The 19,469-nt window shown below is 40.2% G+C and overlaps 1 protein-coding gene across 3 annotated transcripts in view; it reads left to right on the top strand.

Moving 5' to 3' along the window:
* DDX43 (DEAD-box helicase 43) overlaps nt 1-14,277 on the top strand; it is a 43,006-nt gene extending 28,729 nt beyond the window's left edge. For 2 of the 3 annotated variants that reach the window (XM_017871340.1, XM_017871341.1), the window contains 13 exons: nt 1,804-1,885; nt 2,792-2,948; nt 3,484-3,602; nt 4,628-4,738; nt 5,084-5,225; nt 6,381-6,481; nt 8,993-9,080; nt 10,212-10,339; nt 10,529-10,638; nt 11,112-11,250; nt 12,100-12,187; nt 12,714-12,852; nt 14,117-14,277. In XM_017871340.1, coding sequence (XP_017726829.1) covers nt 1,804-1,885; nt 2,792-2,948; nt 3,484-3,602; nt 4,628-4,738; nt 5,084-5,225; nt 6,381-6,481; nt 8,993-9,080; nt 10,212-10,339; nt 10,529-10,638; nt 11,112-11,250; nt 12,100-12,187; nt 12,714-12,827 — 1,379 coding nt within the window. In that variant the 3' untranslated portion in view covers nt 12,828-12,852; nt 14,117-14,277. The remainder of the gene's footprint in view (nt 1-1,803; nt 1,886-2,791; nt 2,949-3,483; nt 3,603-4,627; nt 4,739-5,083; nt 5,226-6,380; nt 6,482-8,992; nt 9,081-10,211; nt 10,340-10,528; nt 10,639-11,111; nt 11,251-12,099; nt 12,188-12,713; nt 12,853-14,116) is intronic. The other variant, XM_017871338.1, reaches the window with a different exon arrangement.
* Nucleotides 14,278-19,469: the final 5,192 nt, after the last annotated feature.

The following is a 19,469-nucleotide window of genomic DNA, read 5'->3' as shown; positions in this document are numbered from 1 at the left end:
TGAATTTAAATGAGATTTCTCATGTGGAACATTATATGTAGGGGATAATGCTTCATTATTCAAGCACTAGCCTTGGCTCTCGGGAGGAGGCAGCAATAGGACATCTTTTATTTAAAATATAAAAGCACGAATATGTTACCAAAATATTGACAGTTATTGCTACTGTGTTGGTCAGGACCTCTGCATGTTAAGTTTCCTGTGCTGCATAAACAGTATGTGTTGAGAAGATTTAGGATCAGGGACCAGGGAAAGGATTTAAGTTTGGAAGAGGTATAATAGGCTTTTAAGAAATGTAGCTAGGCTGGGCGCGGCACCTCATGCCTGTAATCCCAGCACTTTGGGAGGCTGAGGCTAGTGGATCACCTGAGGTCAGGAGTTCAAGACCAGCTTGGGCAGCATGGTGAAACCCCATCTCCACTAAAAATACAAAAATTAGCTGGGCATGGTGGCGCATGCCTGTAATCCCAGCTACTTGGGAGGCTAAGGCAGGAGAATCGCTTGACCCCCAGAGGTGGAGGTTGCAGTGAGCCGAGATTGAGTCATTGCCCTCCAGCCTGAGTGACAGAGTGAGACTCCATCTCAAAAAGAAAAAAAAAAATAAAAGAAATGTAGCTTAAGAGAATAGACCAAGGATATAAATGTAATTCCTAAAAAAGTAATTGGATGGACCTTCAAAGAAAAGATAACCAAACTATTATTGTGAGAGTATATTTATCCATTGTGGTGTTTGATGCCTTACAAAGCATGCTTCATTGTAATTTTTATTAAATTTTTTTTGAGGGTTTCACTCTGTTGCCTAGGCTAGAGTGCAGTGGCAAAATCACAGTTCCTTGCAACCTCCATCTCTCAGGCTCAAGTGATCCTCCCACCTCAGCCACTCAAGTAGTTGGGACTACAGGCACATACCACCATACCAGGCTAATTTTTTTTTTTTTAGATGGAGTTTCACTGTTGTTGCCTAGGCTGGAGTTCAGTGTGCAATCTCGGCACACTGCAACCTCTGCCTCCCGGGTTCAAGTGATTCTCCTGCCTCAGGCTCCTGAATAGCCAGGATTACAGGCATCCGCCACCATGCTTGGCTGATTTTTTGTATTTTTAGTAGAGATGGGGTTTCATTATGTTAGTCAGGCTGGTCTCGAACTCCTGACTTCAGGTAATCCACCTGCTTCAGCCTCCCAAAGTGCTAGGATTACAGGCGTGAGCCACCGCGCCCGGTTCCTTTTTTTTTTTTTTTTTTTTTTGAGATGGAGTTTCACTCTTGTTGCCCTGGCTGGAGTGCAATGGCGCAGTCTCGGCTCACTGCACCCTCCGCCTCCCTGAGTAGCTGGGATTATAGGCGTGTGCCACTGTGCCAGGAGAATTTTTGTTTTTTTTTTTTTTTTTTTTTTAGTGGAGACGGGTTTCACCATGTTGGTCAGGCTAGTCTCAAACTCCTGACCTCAGGTGATCCGCCTGCCTCAACCTCCCGAAGTGCCGAGATTACAGGTGTTAGCCACTGTGCTTGGCTGCCAGGCTAATCTTTAAAAATTTTCCGTAGAGACAGGGTGTCGCTATTTTGCCCAGGCTCAAGTGATCCTCCCATGCCAGCCTCCCAAGTGCTGGGATTACAGGTGTAAGCTACTGTGCCTAACCTCCAGAAAGGGAGATCTTTTCGATGGGAGCAAGCCTCGTTGGCAAAGTGTAGAACTATCAAATGGTATGCATGGTAAAAAAAATATATTGTAGTATGATTTCTGTAGCTTTGACTAAGTATTAATGATGCTGTAAAATTTATCAAAGTGTGGATTTTCATCTTTGTCCCAGATTTACCACCAATTAAGAAAAACTTTTATAAAGAGTCCACTGCCACAAGTGCCATGTCAAAAGTACAAGCAGATAGTTGGAGGTGGGTAGTTTTATTACCTAGTTGTGTAAGTATTTGTATAGTTACGTTATTGGTATTAACACTTTGGGCAAATGTGAAATGATATTTGAAGACTACGCCTTCAATATTCAAATGAAAATGTGTCAACTTATATGATATTTTAGAACATTGTTTTCTAGTAAAACTTCCTGCAGTGATGGAAAATGGTCTATATTTGTGTCTAATGGAGTTGACTGGCACTTAAAGTATGGCTGGTGTGATTGAGCAAATGAATGTTTATATTAAACTGAAATAGCCATGTGTGGCTACTCCCTACTATATTGGACAGCAATTTTAGAGAATTATTGCTCCAGTAGTTGAATTGAAAAAAAAAAAGATCTAATCTTGTTAATTTCTTAAACTCTTCAGTCCTTGTTACCTGAAATTAGAAGGTTTTAATTGTAGTGGTTTTTCTTACTATTAAAGTCTGATAAAACTAAGAGATTCATGGAATAGCAGAATGGTTAAGGTCAGGAGCAGGGTAACTTACTGTATGATCACTTGTCAAATTGAGAATACTTTCTAACACGTAGGATTGTTAAGGATGCATTAATGAAATATGTGTGGAACATCGTAGGCCCTCAGCGTTTGCCAAATCTGGTTTTAATTTATGAAGCATGATTTTCAGGCTCCTCATCTTTGATCTATGAAATATTCATTGACCTACTAATGTATAATGTTTTTAACCTTCCCATTGCAACTATTCTCAGATAAGAGACAGCTGGACTCTTGCTTCTATTTCTTTATGCATTTCATTATAACTTCCCTGACAGTTTCATTTTAATCAATTGCAGTTGAATTTCTAGATAAGACCAGAACTGATTTTGGAGAATGTCTTGCTTGGGGAGTGAAGTGAGGAAAACCACTGATGTTTTTTATTCTTTGAAGGAAAGAAAATTTTAATATAACGTGGGATGACTTGAAGGATGGGGAGAAACGAACTATCCCCAATCCTACCTGCACATTTGATGATGCCTTTCAATGTTATCCTGAGGTTATGGAAAACATTAAAAAGGCAGGTTTTCAAAAGCCAACACCTATTCAGGTATGCTTTCATTAATTACAATATTTCACTCAACGTTTCTCTTTGAAACCAGTGATATCTGATTGTTAGAAGACACGAGGGAGCAACTGTCTCTTTGCGTTCCCCCAGCACCCTCTCCCTAGAGTTCAAAAAATCTTTATTGAAAGAAGTTTGGAGCTGGGAAAGAAGGAAGAGTTGGCAAAAAATATGTACTGTTTTTTTTTGTTTTTGAGACAGAGTTTTGCTCTTGTTGCCCAGGCTGGAATGCAATGGTGCAGTCTCGGCTCACCACAACCTCTGTCTCCTGTGTTCAAGCAATTCTCCTGCCTCAGCCTCCCTAGTAGCTGGGATTACAGACATGAGCCACCACGCCCAGCTAATTTTTGTGTTTTCAGTAGAGACGGGATTTCTCCTTGTTGATCAGGCTGGTCTCGAACTCCCCGACCTCTGGAGATCCGCCCGCGTCAGCCTCCCAAAGTGCTAGGATTACAGGCATAAGCCCCCGCGTCCAGCAAAAGATGTACTTTTTGTGTTAATGTTTATCATTCCGTTTCAGTCACAGGCATGGCCCATTGTGTTGCAAGGAATAGATCTTATAGGAGTAGCCCAGACTGGAACAGGAAAGACATTGTGTTATTTAATGCCTGGATTTATTCATCTGGACCTTCAACCCACGTAAGAATTCCTATGGCTGGTTTCTTCTTATAGAGGTTTGATAGATTTAGATATCAAAAATGTAATTAAAGTTTCTTTACCTATTGCTTGATCCAAAGGTAATGCCTAGTTTCAGAGAAAATGTAAAGAATTAGACACTTAGATTGTGCTGGTGAAAGTATAAATTGGCAAAACATTTTTATGAGGCAATAGGTAATATTTACCAAAAGCCTCAGTAGTGAAACAGTGGAAACTGTTTAAACTATGTCCAATACACTTATCTATTCCATGATAAAATATTTGACATTTTAAATGTTAATGAAAAGACCGTCTTAAATAAAAGGCTGGTATTGGGAAGTTGGGTTTTAGGGTATATGGCTTTTTTTAATTTCCCTACTTTATGGTAAATATGTATTGCCTTTGTAATAAGAAAAAGTATATAGAAACTAACACTGATCTCTCAGTAAAGCAATCTTAAATCTGAGAAAATAATAATACATTTTCTTATCGGGAATTTGGCATATTATATATAATATTAGTTGTTTTTTAGGTACGTAGATCATAATTAGCAAAGTCTGTAATATATAGAGACTACTTTTAATCATATACCTTCTCACAAAAAGGCATAGTCTGACTATGTCTAACTGATACTTGTTGCTACAAATTTTTTTTTTTTGAGACAGAGTTTTACTCTTATTGCCCAGGCTGGAGTGCAGTGGTGCAATCTTGGCTCACTGCAACCTCCACCTCCTGGGTTCTAGTGATTCTCCTGCCTCAGCCTCCTGAGTAGCTGGGATTACAGGCTTCTGCCACCATATCTGGCTAATTTTTTGTATTTTTAGTTGAGATGAGGTTTCACCATGTTGGGTAGGCTGGTCTCAAACTTGTGACCTCAGGTAATCTGACCGCCTTGGCCTCCCAAAGTGCTGGGATTACAGGCGTGAGCCACCATGCCTGGCTTGTTGCTACAAATTTTGATGGCACTGAATGAATGTACCATGCATGTGAGACAAATAATTTAATATTAATCTGTTTTCTCTCCAAAGCCTTAAAGGTCAAAGGAATAGACCCGGCATGTTAGTTCTAACTCCCACTCGGGAATTAGCACTTCAAGTAGAAGGAGAATGTTGCAAATATTCATATAAAGGGCTTCGGAGGTAGGTGATTTTTTTTTCCCATTCCTTCACTGGTATCATATTTTAATCATTTGTGGCTTTATACATCTTCCCCATTATTTTTCACACATTCAGAGAATCCAAATGGCTCAACATGGGTCAGGCATTTAGCACTACTCTAATCAGTCAGAGCCTGGGTCAGGTGATGGTACAAATATTGCTCTTTAGGATACAACATTATGGATTGATGGGTGTACATAATTCTCAGAAAGGGGCAGATGCTCCTAAAGGTACCTGATAATTGATTTTTATCCCTTTTATTGAATTTTAAGTTGTGATGAGATATTCTGTGCCTAAACATTAACCTTTAGATTTTTTCTTTTTAAGTGTTTGTGTATATGGTGGTGGAAATAGAGATGAACAAATAGAAGAGCTTAGAAAAGGTGTAGATATCATAATTGCAACTCCCGGAAGATTGAATGATCTACAAATGAATAACTTTGTCAATCTGAAGAATATAACCTACTTGGTAATCATGGAATAGGGGTTTGGGATGCTGGGTTCAAAAATAACTGAACTGGCCGGGCGCGGTGGGTCACACCTGTAATCCCAGCACTTTGGGAAGCTGAGGCAAGTGGATCACCCAAGGTCAGGAGTTTGAGACCAGCCTGACCAATATGATGAAACCCCGTCTCTACTAAAGATACAAAAATTAGCCAGGTGTGGTGGCATGCACCTGTAATCCCAGCTACTCTGGAGGCTGAGACAGGAGAATCACTTGAACCTGGGAGGCAGAGGTTGCAGTGAGCTGAGATCACGCCATTGCACTCCAGCCTGGGCAACAAGAGTGAAACTCCATCTCAAAATATAAAAAATGACTGAACTATTATTTTCTCCTCCCTCCACTTGAACTTTTCATAGTTTTAATCAACTCCCAAGTGCTTGGGTATAAGTTTCTTTTAGAATGGCTGTCGATTTTATTTTATTTTTTATTTTTTTATTTTAGGACAAAATTTTGCTCTAGTTTTCCAGGCTGGAGTGCTGTGGTGTGATCTTGGCTCACTGCAACCTTCGCCTCCCAGGTTCAAGCGATTCTCCTGCCTCAGCCTTCCAAGTAGCTGGGACTACAGGCGCCCGCCACCACACCTGGCTAACTTTTTCTTTTTAGTAGAGACGAGGTGTCACCATGTTGGCCAAGCTGGTCTGAAACTCCTAACCTCAGGTTATCCGCCTGCCTGGGCCTCCCAAAGTGCTGGGATGACAGGCATGAGCCACCGCGCCCGGCTATGGCTGTTGATTTTATAATGGCTCTAGGAATAGTTGCCATTCTCTTTAGCATGTTGAAAGAATTAAGACTTCTATTTGAAATTATCATGCATGTTTACTTTAAATTTTGGAAAATAGGGATAGGTACACAATAATTAAAATCTACTTGGATATTTTAGACACTTAAAATTTGGATTAAGGAGATTTGGAAGCTATTGGAAAGCCAACAAAAATCAATGTAGACAACATACAACGACAAATTGCTTAGTATTCTGACCTCTGGAGAAATTAAAATCGTGGCTTAAGTAATAGGGGAAATGAGAAAAGCCTTTCTTAGTGTTCTATTAATAAAGAAAGAATATGTGTCATTACCTGCCTCCCATATCTCATCTAGCCACATTCTTTTTTGTCAATGCAGGTTTTAGATGAAGCAGACAAGATGTTGGACATGGGATTTGAACCCCAGATAATAAAGATTTTGTTAGATGTGCGTCCAGATAGGCAGATGGTTATGACCAGGTAGGTATATGCCTAATTACTGTGTGCAAAATAGAAATCAGTGGAATAGAATCTCATTCTGTTTGGATTTTCCCACAATATTTGAGCATTACTTGGAAGTGTTGAAATCTTTAGATGAAAGATCTCATAACATTGGAAGTAGAACAGTGTAACAATAAGTACTTATTCATGACTATTGGGTTTCCTAAGTTACAGATAGGGATTTCAACATAAACGTTTACTTATCATAGTAAGGTCTCACTTTTGAATAAAGGGTTCACTTGTCTAAGCAGATAAACCTTTGATTACTGAATACTTATTGCTCACAATAAAACAGGAAGCAATGATTATTTGAATATAGAGTGATCTCTAAAGAATGATATCTCCTAGGCCTATATCCTTTTCTTTATTAGTATAAATAACAAAATTGGCTGGGCACACAGGCTCATGCCTATAATCCCAGCACTTTGGGAGGCCGAGGTGGGTGGATCACCTGAGGTCAGGAGTTTGAGGCCAGCCTGGCCAACATGGTGAAACCTCGTCTCTACTAAAAATACAAAAATTAGCCAGGCATAGGGGCGCACGCCTGTAGTCCCAGCTACTTGCAAGACTGAGGCAGGAGGATCGTTTGAACCTGGGAGGTAGAGGTTGCAGTAAGCCGAGATCATGCCACTGCACTCCAGTCTGGGCGACAAGAGTGAAAATCTGTCTCAAAAAAAAAAAAAGAATGACATATCCTGGGCTTATATCCTTTGTCTTTATTAGTATAAATAACATAAAATTTAAAAAAATGAAATCCTCTCACATAGTTTTATTACAAATAACCTTCCTGTTTCAAGAAAAGTGAATTTATTTATTTATTTTGAGACAAAGTCTTGCTGACACCAGGCTGGAGTGCAGCAGCATGATCTTGGCTCACTGCAACCTCTGCCTCCTGGGTTCAAGCGAGTCTCCTGTCTCAGCCTCCTGAGTAGCTGGGACTATAGGCACACATCACCATGCCCAGCTAATTATTGTATTTTTACCGATGGGGTTTCGCCATGTTGGGCCAGGCTGGTCTCAAACTCCTGACCTCAGGTGATCCACCTATCTCGGCCTCCCAAAGTGCTGGGATTGCAAGCCTGAGCCACAATGCCTAGCCCAAGAAAAGAGAACTTAGATTTTACTGAATTACTGTGAAGGTATAAAAAGTGGTCACTTTCATTATTTTATATATAGTTGAAGAAACATTTAAATGTAGATATTCTTTGATCAGTATATTTTGAAAGTTTGTTTTGTTTTGTTTTTTGAGAGAGGGTCTCACTCTGTCACCCAGGATGGAGTACAGTGGCACCATCTTGGCTCACTGCAGTCTCAACCTTCCCAGCTCAAGTGATTCTCCCACCTCAGCCTTCTGAGTAACTGGAACTACAGGTGCGTGCCGCCACACCCAAGCATGAACCTGGGAGGCGGAGCTTGCAAAGAGCCGAGATCGCACCACTGCACTCCAGCCTGGGCGACAGAGTGAGACTCTATCTCAAAAAAAAAAAAAGATTGTTTTATTTGGGTTAAGTATTTGGTATTGCCTGCTAACACTATGAAAATTGGATTTTTTTTTTTTTTTTGTCATTTATAAAGGCCAAGAGATAAAATTAACCTAATACTAATCCCTTTTAGTACCTTTTTTTTTCTTTTTTGAGACAGAGTTTTGCTCTGTCACCCCGGCTGGAGTGTAGTGGCGTGATCTCTACTCACTGGAACCTCTGCCTCCCAGATTCAAGCGATTCTCCTGCCTCAGCCTCCCGAGTAGCTGGGATTATAGGCACACACCACCATGCCTGACTTATTTTTGTATTTTTAGTAGGCACAGAGTTTCCCATATTGACCAGGCTGGTCTCCAACTCCTGACCTCAAGTGATACGCCTCTCCTCAGCCTCACAAAGTGCTGAAATTACAGGCGTGAGCCACCACACACGGCCTTACCTTTTCATAGATTATTATTTAGTTGAAGGTGTATAGGTATCCTTTGGTTCATAAAAACCTATTATTTATTTATTTTTGAGACGGAGTTTTGCTTTTGTCACGGTGGCTGGAGAGCAATGGCATGATCTCGGCTCACTGCAAGCTCTGCCTCCTGGGCTCAAGCCATTTTCCTGCCTCAGCCTCCGGAGTAGCTGGGATTATAGGCGCCCACTGTCACACCCGGCTAATTTTTGTATTTTCAGTAGGGACTGGGTTTCATCATGTTGGCCAGGCTAGTCTTGAACTCCTGACCTCAGGTGATCCACCTGCCTTGGCCTCTCAAAGTGCTGGGATTACAGGTGTGAGCCACTGGGCCCTGCCAAAAACCTATTTATTAAACATGTTTGTTTCATCAAATAGCTTTACAGTAGTTGAGTAATCAGTGAATTAACTGTTAAATTTGCCTTACTTATTGAAAAAGTGAGAAGTACTAAATTTGTCTTTCATGAGTAACTTGGTTCATATCATGCTTAAGGAAACATAGTAATGTTTTTACAACAAAATTGTAATGTTTGTAACTTGTATTCCCAGTGCTACATGGCCTCATTCAGTTCATCGCCTCGCACAATCTTATTTGAAAGAACCAATGATTGTCTATGTTGGTACATTGGATCTAGTTGTAAGCTTTTTTTATTACTATTGTTTAACATTTCTTATGAAAATTCTGAAGATAGCTAATTTTGGTGTGCCTAGTCTGCCCACTTCCCAATTTTAGGGCAAATCACAGATGCATATAATTTTAATAGACCTACAATGCCATTATCTCATTTGAAATTTCAATAATTAGCTAATACCATCAACCATCTAGTTGAGGCATATATATATATATATTATATTATGTATATATTTTTTTTTTTTTTTTTTTTTTTTTTTTTATAAGACAGAGTCTCACTCTGTTGCCCAGGCTGGAGTGCAGTGGGTTCAAGTGATTCTTATGCCTCAACCTCCTGAGTAGCTGGGATTACAAGTATGGCTACCACTCCCGGTTAAGTTTTGTATTTTAGTAGAGACAGGGTTTTGCTATGTTGGCCAGGCTGGTCTCAAACTCCTGACCTCAGGTGATCGCCCCCCTTGGCCTCCCAAAGTGCTGGGATTACAGGCGTGAACCACCGTGCCCAGCAAAGTCAGGGTTTATATTTTTCTGATACCTCATTTTAGCCCTGTTAGAATCAGGGTCTAAACATAAGTCTACATATATACATAAATATAAGTCTGTTCCCTTGATGAAGTTAAGACTGAATATTGGGCTCATGTGTTGTCAGTGGGAACCCTCCATTATAATATATAAAGTTCTCTCTCTGGCTTTTTGCTTAATCATTAATAAATGAAATTGGCCTTTTACTTAATCATTAGTAATAATGGGTCATTGCTTACACCCCTTATTTCATTAGGGATTTACAAATGGTGATCCAGTAACATTTGTTTTATAAAATGATTACAGACATCACGCCACTGCACTTCAGCCTGGGCAACAGAGTGAGACTGTGTCTCAGAAATAAACAAATGAAATAAAATGATTAGAGACAAATAGTTGGTTGAAGGAGTGGTACCAATAGTATTTTGAGGTTAGGTGAAATCTAAGATACAAATCTTGAGTAGAAACGTAATTTTTTTAGGACGTCTGCCATTTTGCTTAGTAGTTTATTAAAAACATTAACCAATGAGAGAGAAGATGCATTTTGAGCTGATGTATGCGGTCTCCCCCTCAATTATGATGAACTTGATGAACTACGTTCTTTGAATCCTTTAGGCTGTAAGTTCAGTGAAGCAAAATATAATTGTAACCACCGAGGAAGAGAAATGGAGTCACATGCATACTTTTCTACAGAATATGTCATCCACAGACAAAGTCATTGTCTTCGTTTCTCGAAAAGCTGTGTAGGTATTTTTTCTTGTGTGTCCATTATAATTAATTAAATTGATTAGTTTAGGATCATTTCTATTTGTATACTGATTTCAAATGGGGGTGATACGTCTGTTATGTTACTTTAGATTTTTGCTAATAGAAGTAAAACTGGTGGTATTAGAATAAGCACCTAAGAATGCTGAGTTTATCTTTTGCTTCAGTGCGGATCACTTATCAAGTGACCTAATACTTGGAAATATATCAATAGAGTCTCTGCATGGAGATAGAGAACAGAGAGATCGGGAGAAAGCATTAGAGAACTTTAAAACAGGTATGTTTATGTAATTAATATTTCGTACATTTTAAAATTAGTGCAATACCTGTGTTTGGCTGAGTGACAGCATCTTTTCATGAAACCGTTTTATGTCTAAGATCTGTCCTCACCTTCTGTATCCTAAAACTACACTCATTAGAGCTCTAAACATTAATCTGCTTCTAAGCATTAAGTAAACAAAAAAGACTTTAAACCTGGATATCAAGGTATTAGTATGCAACAGAAAATATATCTGAAGTTATCTGAAAAATGTATCTTTCTGTCACGGTTCGAAGGGTTTAGGACCCATTTGCTGAACCATGGTATCTTGTAACTTGCCGGCAGTTACTTTTCCATTTTCACAAAGTAGGCATTTTAATGTAAACAGTAAGAAATAAAATTGATTAAATTAGTTAGGGCAAATATACTTTTTAGATCTTGGGTTGATTTATACCAGAATGGTTCAGTGTTCATTTGGTTTTACTTTTTAGGCAAAGTGAGAATACTAATTGCAACTGATCTAGCCTCTAGAGGACTTGATGTCCATGACGTTACACATGTCTATAATTTTGACTTTCCACGGAACATTGAAGAATACGTACACCGAATAGGGCGCACGGGAAGAGCAGGGTAAGTAAGCTTAGTCCACCCACGAAAGGCCAATTCTAGATTCTCATTACTCCTCTCACAAACTTCTTGCCCAGAGAACCATTTTATTCTATTACCTATGATTTTTCAGCTACTTCCCAGATTCTACTCGGTACTTTATTTATCCCTGTTCATTTCGCTTGTTTGGAGACTCATCCAGATTCCATCCATGATTAGCTTTTTATATCTGGTTCTATGTGTTTTATATCTAGTGTCACTACTGAGCTCTGTACCCAGTGGTTACTCTGAAGGTTATTGACAAATTGGTATGGATATGAGAAGACCTTTTTCCTCTAAAGAGAGCTACCATTGGGCTAGGCACGGTGGCTCACGCCTGTAATCCTAGCACTTTGGGAGGCCTAGGCAGGTGGATCACGAGGTCAGGAGATCGAGACCATCCTGGCTAACATGGTGAAACCCCGTCTCTACTAAAAATACAAAAAATTTACCCGAGCGTGGTGACAGGTGCCTGTAGTCCCAGCTACTCTGGAGGCTGAGGCAGGAGAATCACTTTAACCCGTGAGGCAGAGGTTGCAGTAAGCTGAGATGGCGCCACTGCACTCCAGCCTGGGTGACAGTGCAAGACTCTGGCTCAATAAATAAATAAATAAATAAATAAATAAATAAATAAATAAATAAAAGAGAGCTTCCATCATATACCCCCTTTGCTGTTTAAACCACAGCAGATTTAGATTCCAAATCTGTGTGACCCTAAATCTTAATACATTCCAGCTTCTGTGAAAAGGTTTTCATTTGTCTTATTCTGTATTAACTGAATAATGAATACATATTATAAACGAGATGACATGAGTTTTCTCCCCCACACTAAAGGAGGACTGGTGTTTCCATTACAACTTTGACTAGAAATGATTGGAGGGTTGCCTCTGAATTGATTAATATTCTGGAAAGAGCAAATCAGGTGAGACTATGCAATTCATTAGAAATCTACCTCTTACCAGTTTCTCAGTCAGTTATGCCAGGTACTATGGCTTGCTATTTATCGGGAAACTTCAAATAAGTTTTCAACACGTTTGAGGGCTTTAGCATGTCAATGATAAGAAACTATGGGAGCATATAACTGGGAAACTTAACCTAATGGGGATGAGCAATGAAAGCCCCACCGAGGAAGAAATCAGTAGAGTGGAGGTGGGAGAGTTGTAGAAGATGGGGTAAATGTTCCAGCAGGGGGAACATATTCAGGCTCAGAGGCAAGAAAGAATATGTAGAAAATGCTACCATATAAAGGCACATTGAAAGCACTTGGAAGCAGCTGAAGCAGCAAATTTTGTAGCCTGTAGATGGATGTAGGTTTTAATCGAGATACCTATTTCTGTTTAAAGGATATCATGTAACCAGCTGTGCGATTATCTGAAATGATTTGGATGTATTTTAGTGTTGTAGAAAAGAACTCAGAATCCTAATAACAACACATTGAATAATTTCAGAGTATTCCAGAGGAGCTTGTGTCAATGGCTGAGAGGTTTAAGGCACATCAACAGAAAAGGGAAACGGAAAGAAAAATGGAAAGACCTCAAGGAAGGCCCAAGAAGTTTCATTAATGTCTTCTGGACTAGTGTGGTAGAGGTAAAAGTTCAATAACACATGGACTTTAAAATGCCTGCTTACTTCAACTAGGTTTTGTTAATAATATTTATTGCAATGAGCATTATCTCTAAGTCATTCACATAATAAATTAGGTGTTACTCATATCTATTACTTAAACCTTCTGGGTATACATCGAAAAGAATGAAAGCCAGGTCTTTTTGTACTCATGTTTATAGCAGCACTATTCATAATAGTCAAGGGTATACAACCCAAGCATCCATCAGTGAATGAGTAGATAAACACAATGGAATAATTCAGCCCTAGAAAGGAAGAAAACTCGGTCATATAGATGAACCTTGAGGACGTTATGGTTCATGGCTTGGAGAAATAAGCCAATTACAAGGACATACTAGATTATCCCACTTGTAGGAGGTACTTAGAATAGTAAAATTCACAGTGACAGAAAGTAGAATGGTGGTTACCGAGGACTTGGGAAGTGGGTAGGGGGAATCGTTTGGTGGATACAGAGTTTTTCATGGCATGAAAGTTTTGGAGGCTGTACACAGTGGCTCACACCTGTAATCCCAGCACTTTGGGAGGACGAGGCAGGTGGATCACTTGAGGTCAGAAGTTCAAGACCAACCTGGCCAACATGGAAAAACTCCATCTCTATTAAAAATACAAAAATTAGCCAGGCATGGTGGCACCCACTGTAATCCCAGCTATATGAGAGGCTGAGGCAGGAGAATTGCTTGAATCTGGGAAGTGGAGTTTGCAGTGAGGTGAGATCGGGCTACTGCACTCCAGTCCAGCCTGGACAACGGAGTCGGACACTGTCTCCAGTTTTGGAAATTAACTGCACAGCAATGAGTATACACTACAGAGCTGCACACTTAAAAATGGTTATGGTAAATTTGGGTATGTTTATTTCATCACAATTAAGCTTTTTAAAAACAATGTTAGCCGGGCGCGGTGGCTCAAGCCTGTAATCCCAGCACTTTGGGAGGCTGAGACGGGCGGATCACGAGGTCAGGAGATCGAGACCATCCTGGCTAACACGGTGAAACCCCATCTCTACTAAAATACAAAAAACTAGCCGGGCGAGGTGGTGGCGCCTGTAGTCCCAGCTACTCCGGAGGCTGAGGCAGGAGAATGGCGTAAACCTGGGAGGTGGAGCTTGCAGTGAGCTGAGATCCGGCCACTGCACTCCAGCCCGGGAGACAGAGCAAGACTCCGTCTCAACAAAAAAAAAAAAAAAAAAAAAGTTGGAGTCAGCAATTTACATTTTGTTTCTGTTTTTCAGAATTCAAGATTTTTTAGAAATATAAGACGGAAGTATTGGACATGCTGGCAGTATGAAGAGACCAGACTGATTTGACTGATTCTTAAAATAATAGTGTTTGAAAATGTAGAATTCAATGTTTTATACTTTCTTTAATAAAACAGAAGTATTTAAACTTGGAAGTTGTTTCCTGGATTTTATTAAGGAGTGTAGCATTAGAATGTTTTCTTTTTTTTTTTTTTTTTAATATGGAACGCTTCACGAATTTGCGTGTCATCCTTGCGCAGGGGCCATGCTAATCTTCTCTGTATCGTTCCAATTTTAGTATATGTGCTGCCGAAGCGAGCACTAGAATGTTTTTATTTTAATCTTTTAAACTGTCTCCTGTAATTTTGCTATATGTCATAAGGCCAGTCTTTCAGAATTTAATGTTCAGATTTTGTCATGGCAGTGAAAAAGATGTTTTCAAACAAAGAATGAGAACCTGAAAAAATACTGTTAACAATAAATGTTCATTTCTGTGATAAAACGACAAGTTGATAATTTGTCTTTCTGTATAGTGTTTTAATTTTGTGTTTGCTAAATAATATTTTATTGGGGTATACTTTTCTTAAATTATCCTTTACCCACTTTGAAATGAAACAACAGTTTATCTTTTCATTTTAGCCTATGGCTTCATGCTAAAACCCTTGCAAAATCAAATTGCACTTCCCCTGAAATTTTCTTTGATCAAATTACCATCATCCTTCCCTTATACAGTTTTATGTTATGTATTCCACCATAAATGAGGGTAACTTATATTAACTTTCAGAATTTATGAGTATATATTTGTGTATAATTAGTTTAAGCCTTCATCACGTGAATTTTTCATTACTGTAATAATTGCTTCCTGTTATTAGTGATAAAGTTAAATAGAGAGCCTAATAGAGGAAAGAAAGGTAAAAGCAGAAATGAATAAATTGGAAAACAGAGTTCAGTGAAAACCAACAGGAGATTCTTTAGTAAGACCAATCAAATAAGTTTTTGTTAAGTCTGGGAGTGGGGAGTTAGGGATGTAGAGATATTAAAAAATGAGAACACTGCTGGGTGCGGTGGCTCATGCCTGTAATCCCAGCACTTTGGGAGGCCAAGGCGGGAGGATCACGTCAAGAGATCAAGACTGTTCTGGCTAACACACTGAAACCCTGTCTCTAAAAATACAAAAATTAGCTGGGCATGGTGGCGCATGCCTGTGGTCCTAACTGCTTAATAAAGATATACACAGACATCTCATAAGAAAACTCCAGAATACCAAAGACAAAAGTCCTAAAATCAGAGAAAAATTGAGGCAGGAGAATAGCAGAGGAAGTCAGGGGCAAAGGGAACCCTTTGATGTAGGCTAGCTTAAGTGATAGCAAAAACAAAATACGTAAGAGAAACATGTAAGCAGAAGCAGAACATATGAAATAAGGGAATAAGCAGTGAGTTAAAACATACAGGATAAAAAATAAGTCTCAAGGACTTGCAGTAGGAATTTGGTCACAAAAAATGAAAGTAAAGATGAGTAGCCGGGCGCGGTGGCTCACATCTGTAATCCTAACACTTTCGGGGGCCGAGGTGGGTGGATCATTTGAGGTCAGGAGTTCAAGATTAGCCTGATCAACATAGTGAAACTCCATCTCTACTAAAAATGCAAAAATTACCCAGGGGTGGTGGGGCATGCCTGTAATCCCAGCTACTCAGGAGGCTGAAGCAGGAGAATCACTTGAACCTGGAAGGCAGAGTTTGTGGTGAGCCGAGATCACGCCACTGCACTCCAGTCTGGGTGACAGAGTGAGATCCTGTCTCAAAAAAAAAAGAGTAAGGTTAAGCAAGGATGAGCAATTTGCTTACAAGAAATAAAGTTAGGGTAAGCAAGTGAGGAAAAACAGGCCATGAAATGTAACAAACCAGGCTGATGTCATCTCACAGAAGTCAGTCAGCTCTCCCCTTTCCAAGAGTGCTTAATAAGCTTTTGCTGCTTTACTTTACTATCTGTGTGTGTCTCGTCCAAGTCTTTGTTCAAGACACCAAGTGCCAAGTCAGGCACGGTGGCTCACGTCTGTAATCCCAGCACTTTGGGAGGCCGAGGCAGGCAGAACACTGGAGGTCAGGAATTCGAGACCAGCCTGCCCAACATGGTGAAACCCCGTCTCTACTAAAAATACGAAAATTAGCCAGGCGTGGTGGCACGGGCCTGTAGTACCAGTCAATCAGGAGGCTGAGGCAGGAGAATCACTGGAGCCTGGGAGGTGGAGGTTGCAGTGAGCCAGGATTGGGCCACTGCACTCCAGTCTGGGTGACAGAGTGAGACTCCATCTCAAAAACGAACAAACAAAACAAGACACCAGGAGCCTGGAATTGCGTGGCACTACCCAGTAACAAAAGGTTAGATTAATAATGCTCTCTGTATTTTCACTTTTTTTTTTACACTTTTAATGTGAACATCAGATTTTTTCACATTGAACACATATTTCTTTTCTTTTTTTTTTTTTTAAGACAGAGTTTGACTCTTGTTGCCCAGGCTGGGGTGCAATGGCATGATCTTGGCTCACCCACAACCTCCGCCTCCCAGGTTCAAGTGATTCTCCTGCCTCAGCCTCCCAAGTAGCTGGGATTATAGGCATCCACCACCACGCCTGGCAAAATAAAAAAATAAAATAAAAAGTAATATGTGTTCAGGCCACTGCACTTGGCAAAATGAAGAAATTTTAAAATAATATGTGTTCAGGCCATGCACGGTGGCTCACGCCTGTAATCCAAGCACTTTGGGAGGATGAGGTGGGCAGATCACCTGAGGTTAGGAGTTCGAGACCAGCCTGACCAACATAGAGAAACCCGGTCTCTATTAAAAATACAAAATTAGCCAGACGTGGTGGCGGGCGCCTATAATCCCAGCTACTCGGGAGGCTGAGGCAAGAGAATCTCTTGAACCCAGGAGGCGGAGGTTTCAGTGAGCCGAGATCATGTCATTGCACTCCAGCCTGGACAATAAGAGGCAAATTCTGTCTCAAAAAAAAAAATTGTTTTCATTTTTATCAAAGTCAAATATATATGTACTGTATGGAAGCAAATGGTTCTACAAGGGTTATTTTTGTTTTTATTTTTTATTTCTATTTCCCTGCCAGAAATCTTGGACTACACAAAGCTTATTTAAAAAGTAGTCTGTTGCCAGAAAAGATGGTAGCCTAGTCTTGGTATTATTATGGAGAACTTAGAAAACCTGAAGAGTACTTGTACCCAAATTGGATTGTGTTTTAATGGACGATGGCTGTATTTTCCCCATGTCAAAAGAATCCTAATGAAAGCAGCTGTTTTATAAGTTCCTAGGGGTCTAGTTGTCCAGAATCCCAAAGGATAAGATGCTCCCCATAAGAGTAGAACCTTACCCTCACTCAGTGACATTGTAGGAGTCTCTAGCTGTGGAATTTCTTAGGAACTCAAACTTTCAAAAGCATCTAGAGTCAAAGCTGGGGGGCGGGGGGAAAGCAGGTAAAAATAATAAAATTTTTAGGCCAGGCGCAGTGGCTCATGCACTTTGGAAGGCCAAGGCAGTTGGATCACAAGATCAAGCGTTGAAGACCAGCCCGGCCAACATAGTGAAACCCTATCTCTACTAAAAATACAAAAAATTAGCCAGCGTGGTGGCAGGCGCCTGTAATCCCAGCTATTTGGGAGGCTAAGGCAGGAGAATCGCTTGAACCCGGGAGGCGGAGGTTGCAGTGAGCCGAGATTGTGCCACTGCATTCCAGCCTGGGTGACAGAGCAAGACGCTGTCTCAAAAATAATAATAGTAATAAATTTTAATCATTTTAATTAATTAATTAATTTTGAGATGTTGTTTCGCTTTTTTTGTGATCTCGGCTCACTGCAACCTCTGCCTCCCAGGTTAAAGCAATTCTCCTGCCTCACCCTTCCTGAGTAGCTGGGATTACAGGCATGTGCCACCACATCCAGCCAATTTTGTATTTTTAGTAGAGATGGGGTATCTCCATGTTGATCACGCTGGTCTTGAACTCCTGATATCAGGTGATCTGCCCACCTCAGCCTCCCAGTGTGCTGGAATTACAGGCGTGGGCCACAGCACCCGGCCACAAAATTTATTTTTTTTATTCTACTAATAAATGCTGTTGGACATGATCAATCATATAACTGTCATTTTTTGGTTTTATTCTGTTTTGGTTTGGTTTTTGCCAACTGTATTCATATTTACAAAAAAACTAAATCATTTTATTTTTTAAAAAAGTAGTCCTGAACCCTTCCACTCTTCATTTTCCACTCCCAAGATGTAATCTTTTCATCTTTTAGCCATTAATAACTTGCTTATACTGCAATTTCTTGGTTTTAAAAATCTGACATCTACTGACTTCCCACTATGAGAGATTAATTCAGTTTTTGCATACCTGCAACAGTCAGGCCCTCAGGGTTGTCCTGTGGCCCCCCAACTCCTGAGGTTCACATCTATGTAGTAAAGAATTTAACTTAACCCAAAGAAAAATCTCACCTTTGCCCTTGGCTTCTGAAAGGTAATGGCTAAACTCTTGGAATGTGCCAGAAAGTATAAAAATGTGATTTATGGTGGGGTCTTTGGGTCATGGTATCAGCTTATACTTCTTGCCCTCCAGAGGAGCTGGAGACTGAGGTTAGACATACAGCCAGCCAACCACGAGCTGCAGTAAGAACTCTGGACATGGCTCAGGTGAACTTCCCTGGCTGGCAATATTCTGTGTGTATTGGTACACATTGATGCCAAGAGAATGACATGTCCATGACTCCACCAAAAGACAACGGAAAGTGCTGTGTTTGGTACTCTCCTAAACTCTGCCTTACGCACTTCTTTGGCTGATTTAAACTTGCATGGTTACCATATAATAAACTGCAACCATGAGCATAGTGGTTTCAGTGAGTTCTGTGCGTCTTTCATCAAACCTCAGGGTGGTTTTAGGAATCCCTTGAAATTGCAATTGTTGACAGAAATGAGGGTGGTCTTATGGGAACTGTTTTCCCCCTAACTATATTGCTGGCACCTGAGACAACAAAAACACCCTTGAGCGATTCCTCTCCCCTTGGGTATGAGTGGCACCTCTGACTTGCTTCTAATCAATAGAACGTAGTACAGGCAATGGCTGTCCATAATTATGTGTATGTAATTGTGTTAAACAAGTTTGTAGCACTCCTCTTGCTGGAGTACCTCCCTTGCTGGCTTTGAAGAATCGAGCTACCGTTGTGTGCTGCCTATGTTGGTAAGGAACTGAAGACAGCTTCTACGAACTGAGGGCAACCTCTGGTTGACAGCAAGAAACTGAAGCCCTCAGTCCTACAAACGTAAGAAACTAAATTCTGCCAACAAAAATGG

The sequence above is a fragment of the Rhinopithecus bieti genome, unplaced genomic scaffold (assembly GCF_001698545.2).
Source record: "Rhinopithecus bieti isolate Rb0 unplaced genomic scaffold, ASM169854v2 scaffold_4709, whole genome shotgun sequence".
Taxonomy (NCBI): Eukaryota; Metazoa; Chordata; class Mammalia; order Primates; family Cercopithecidae; genus Rhinopithecus; species Rhinopithecus bieti.
Note: the sequence above shows the minus strand (reverse complement) of the source record. Positions and strands in the feature narration are given on the sequence as shown.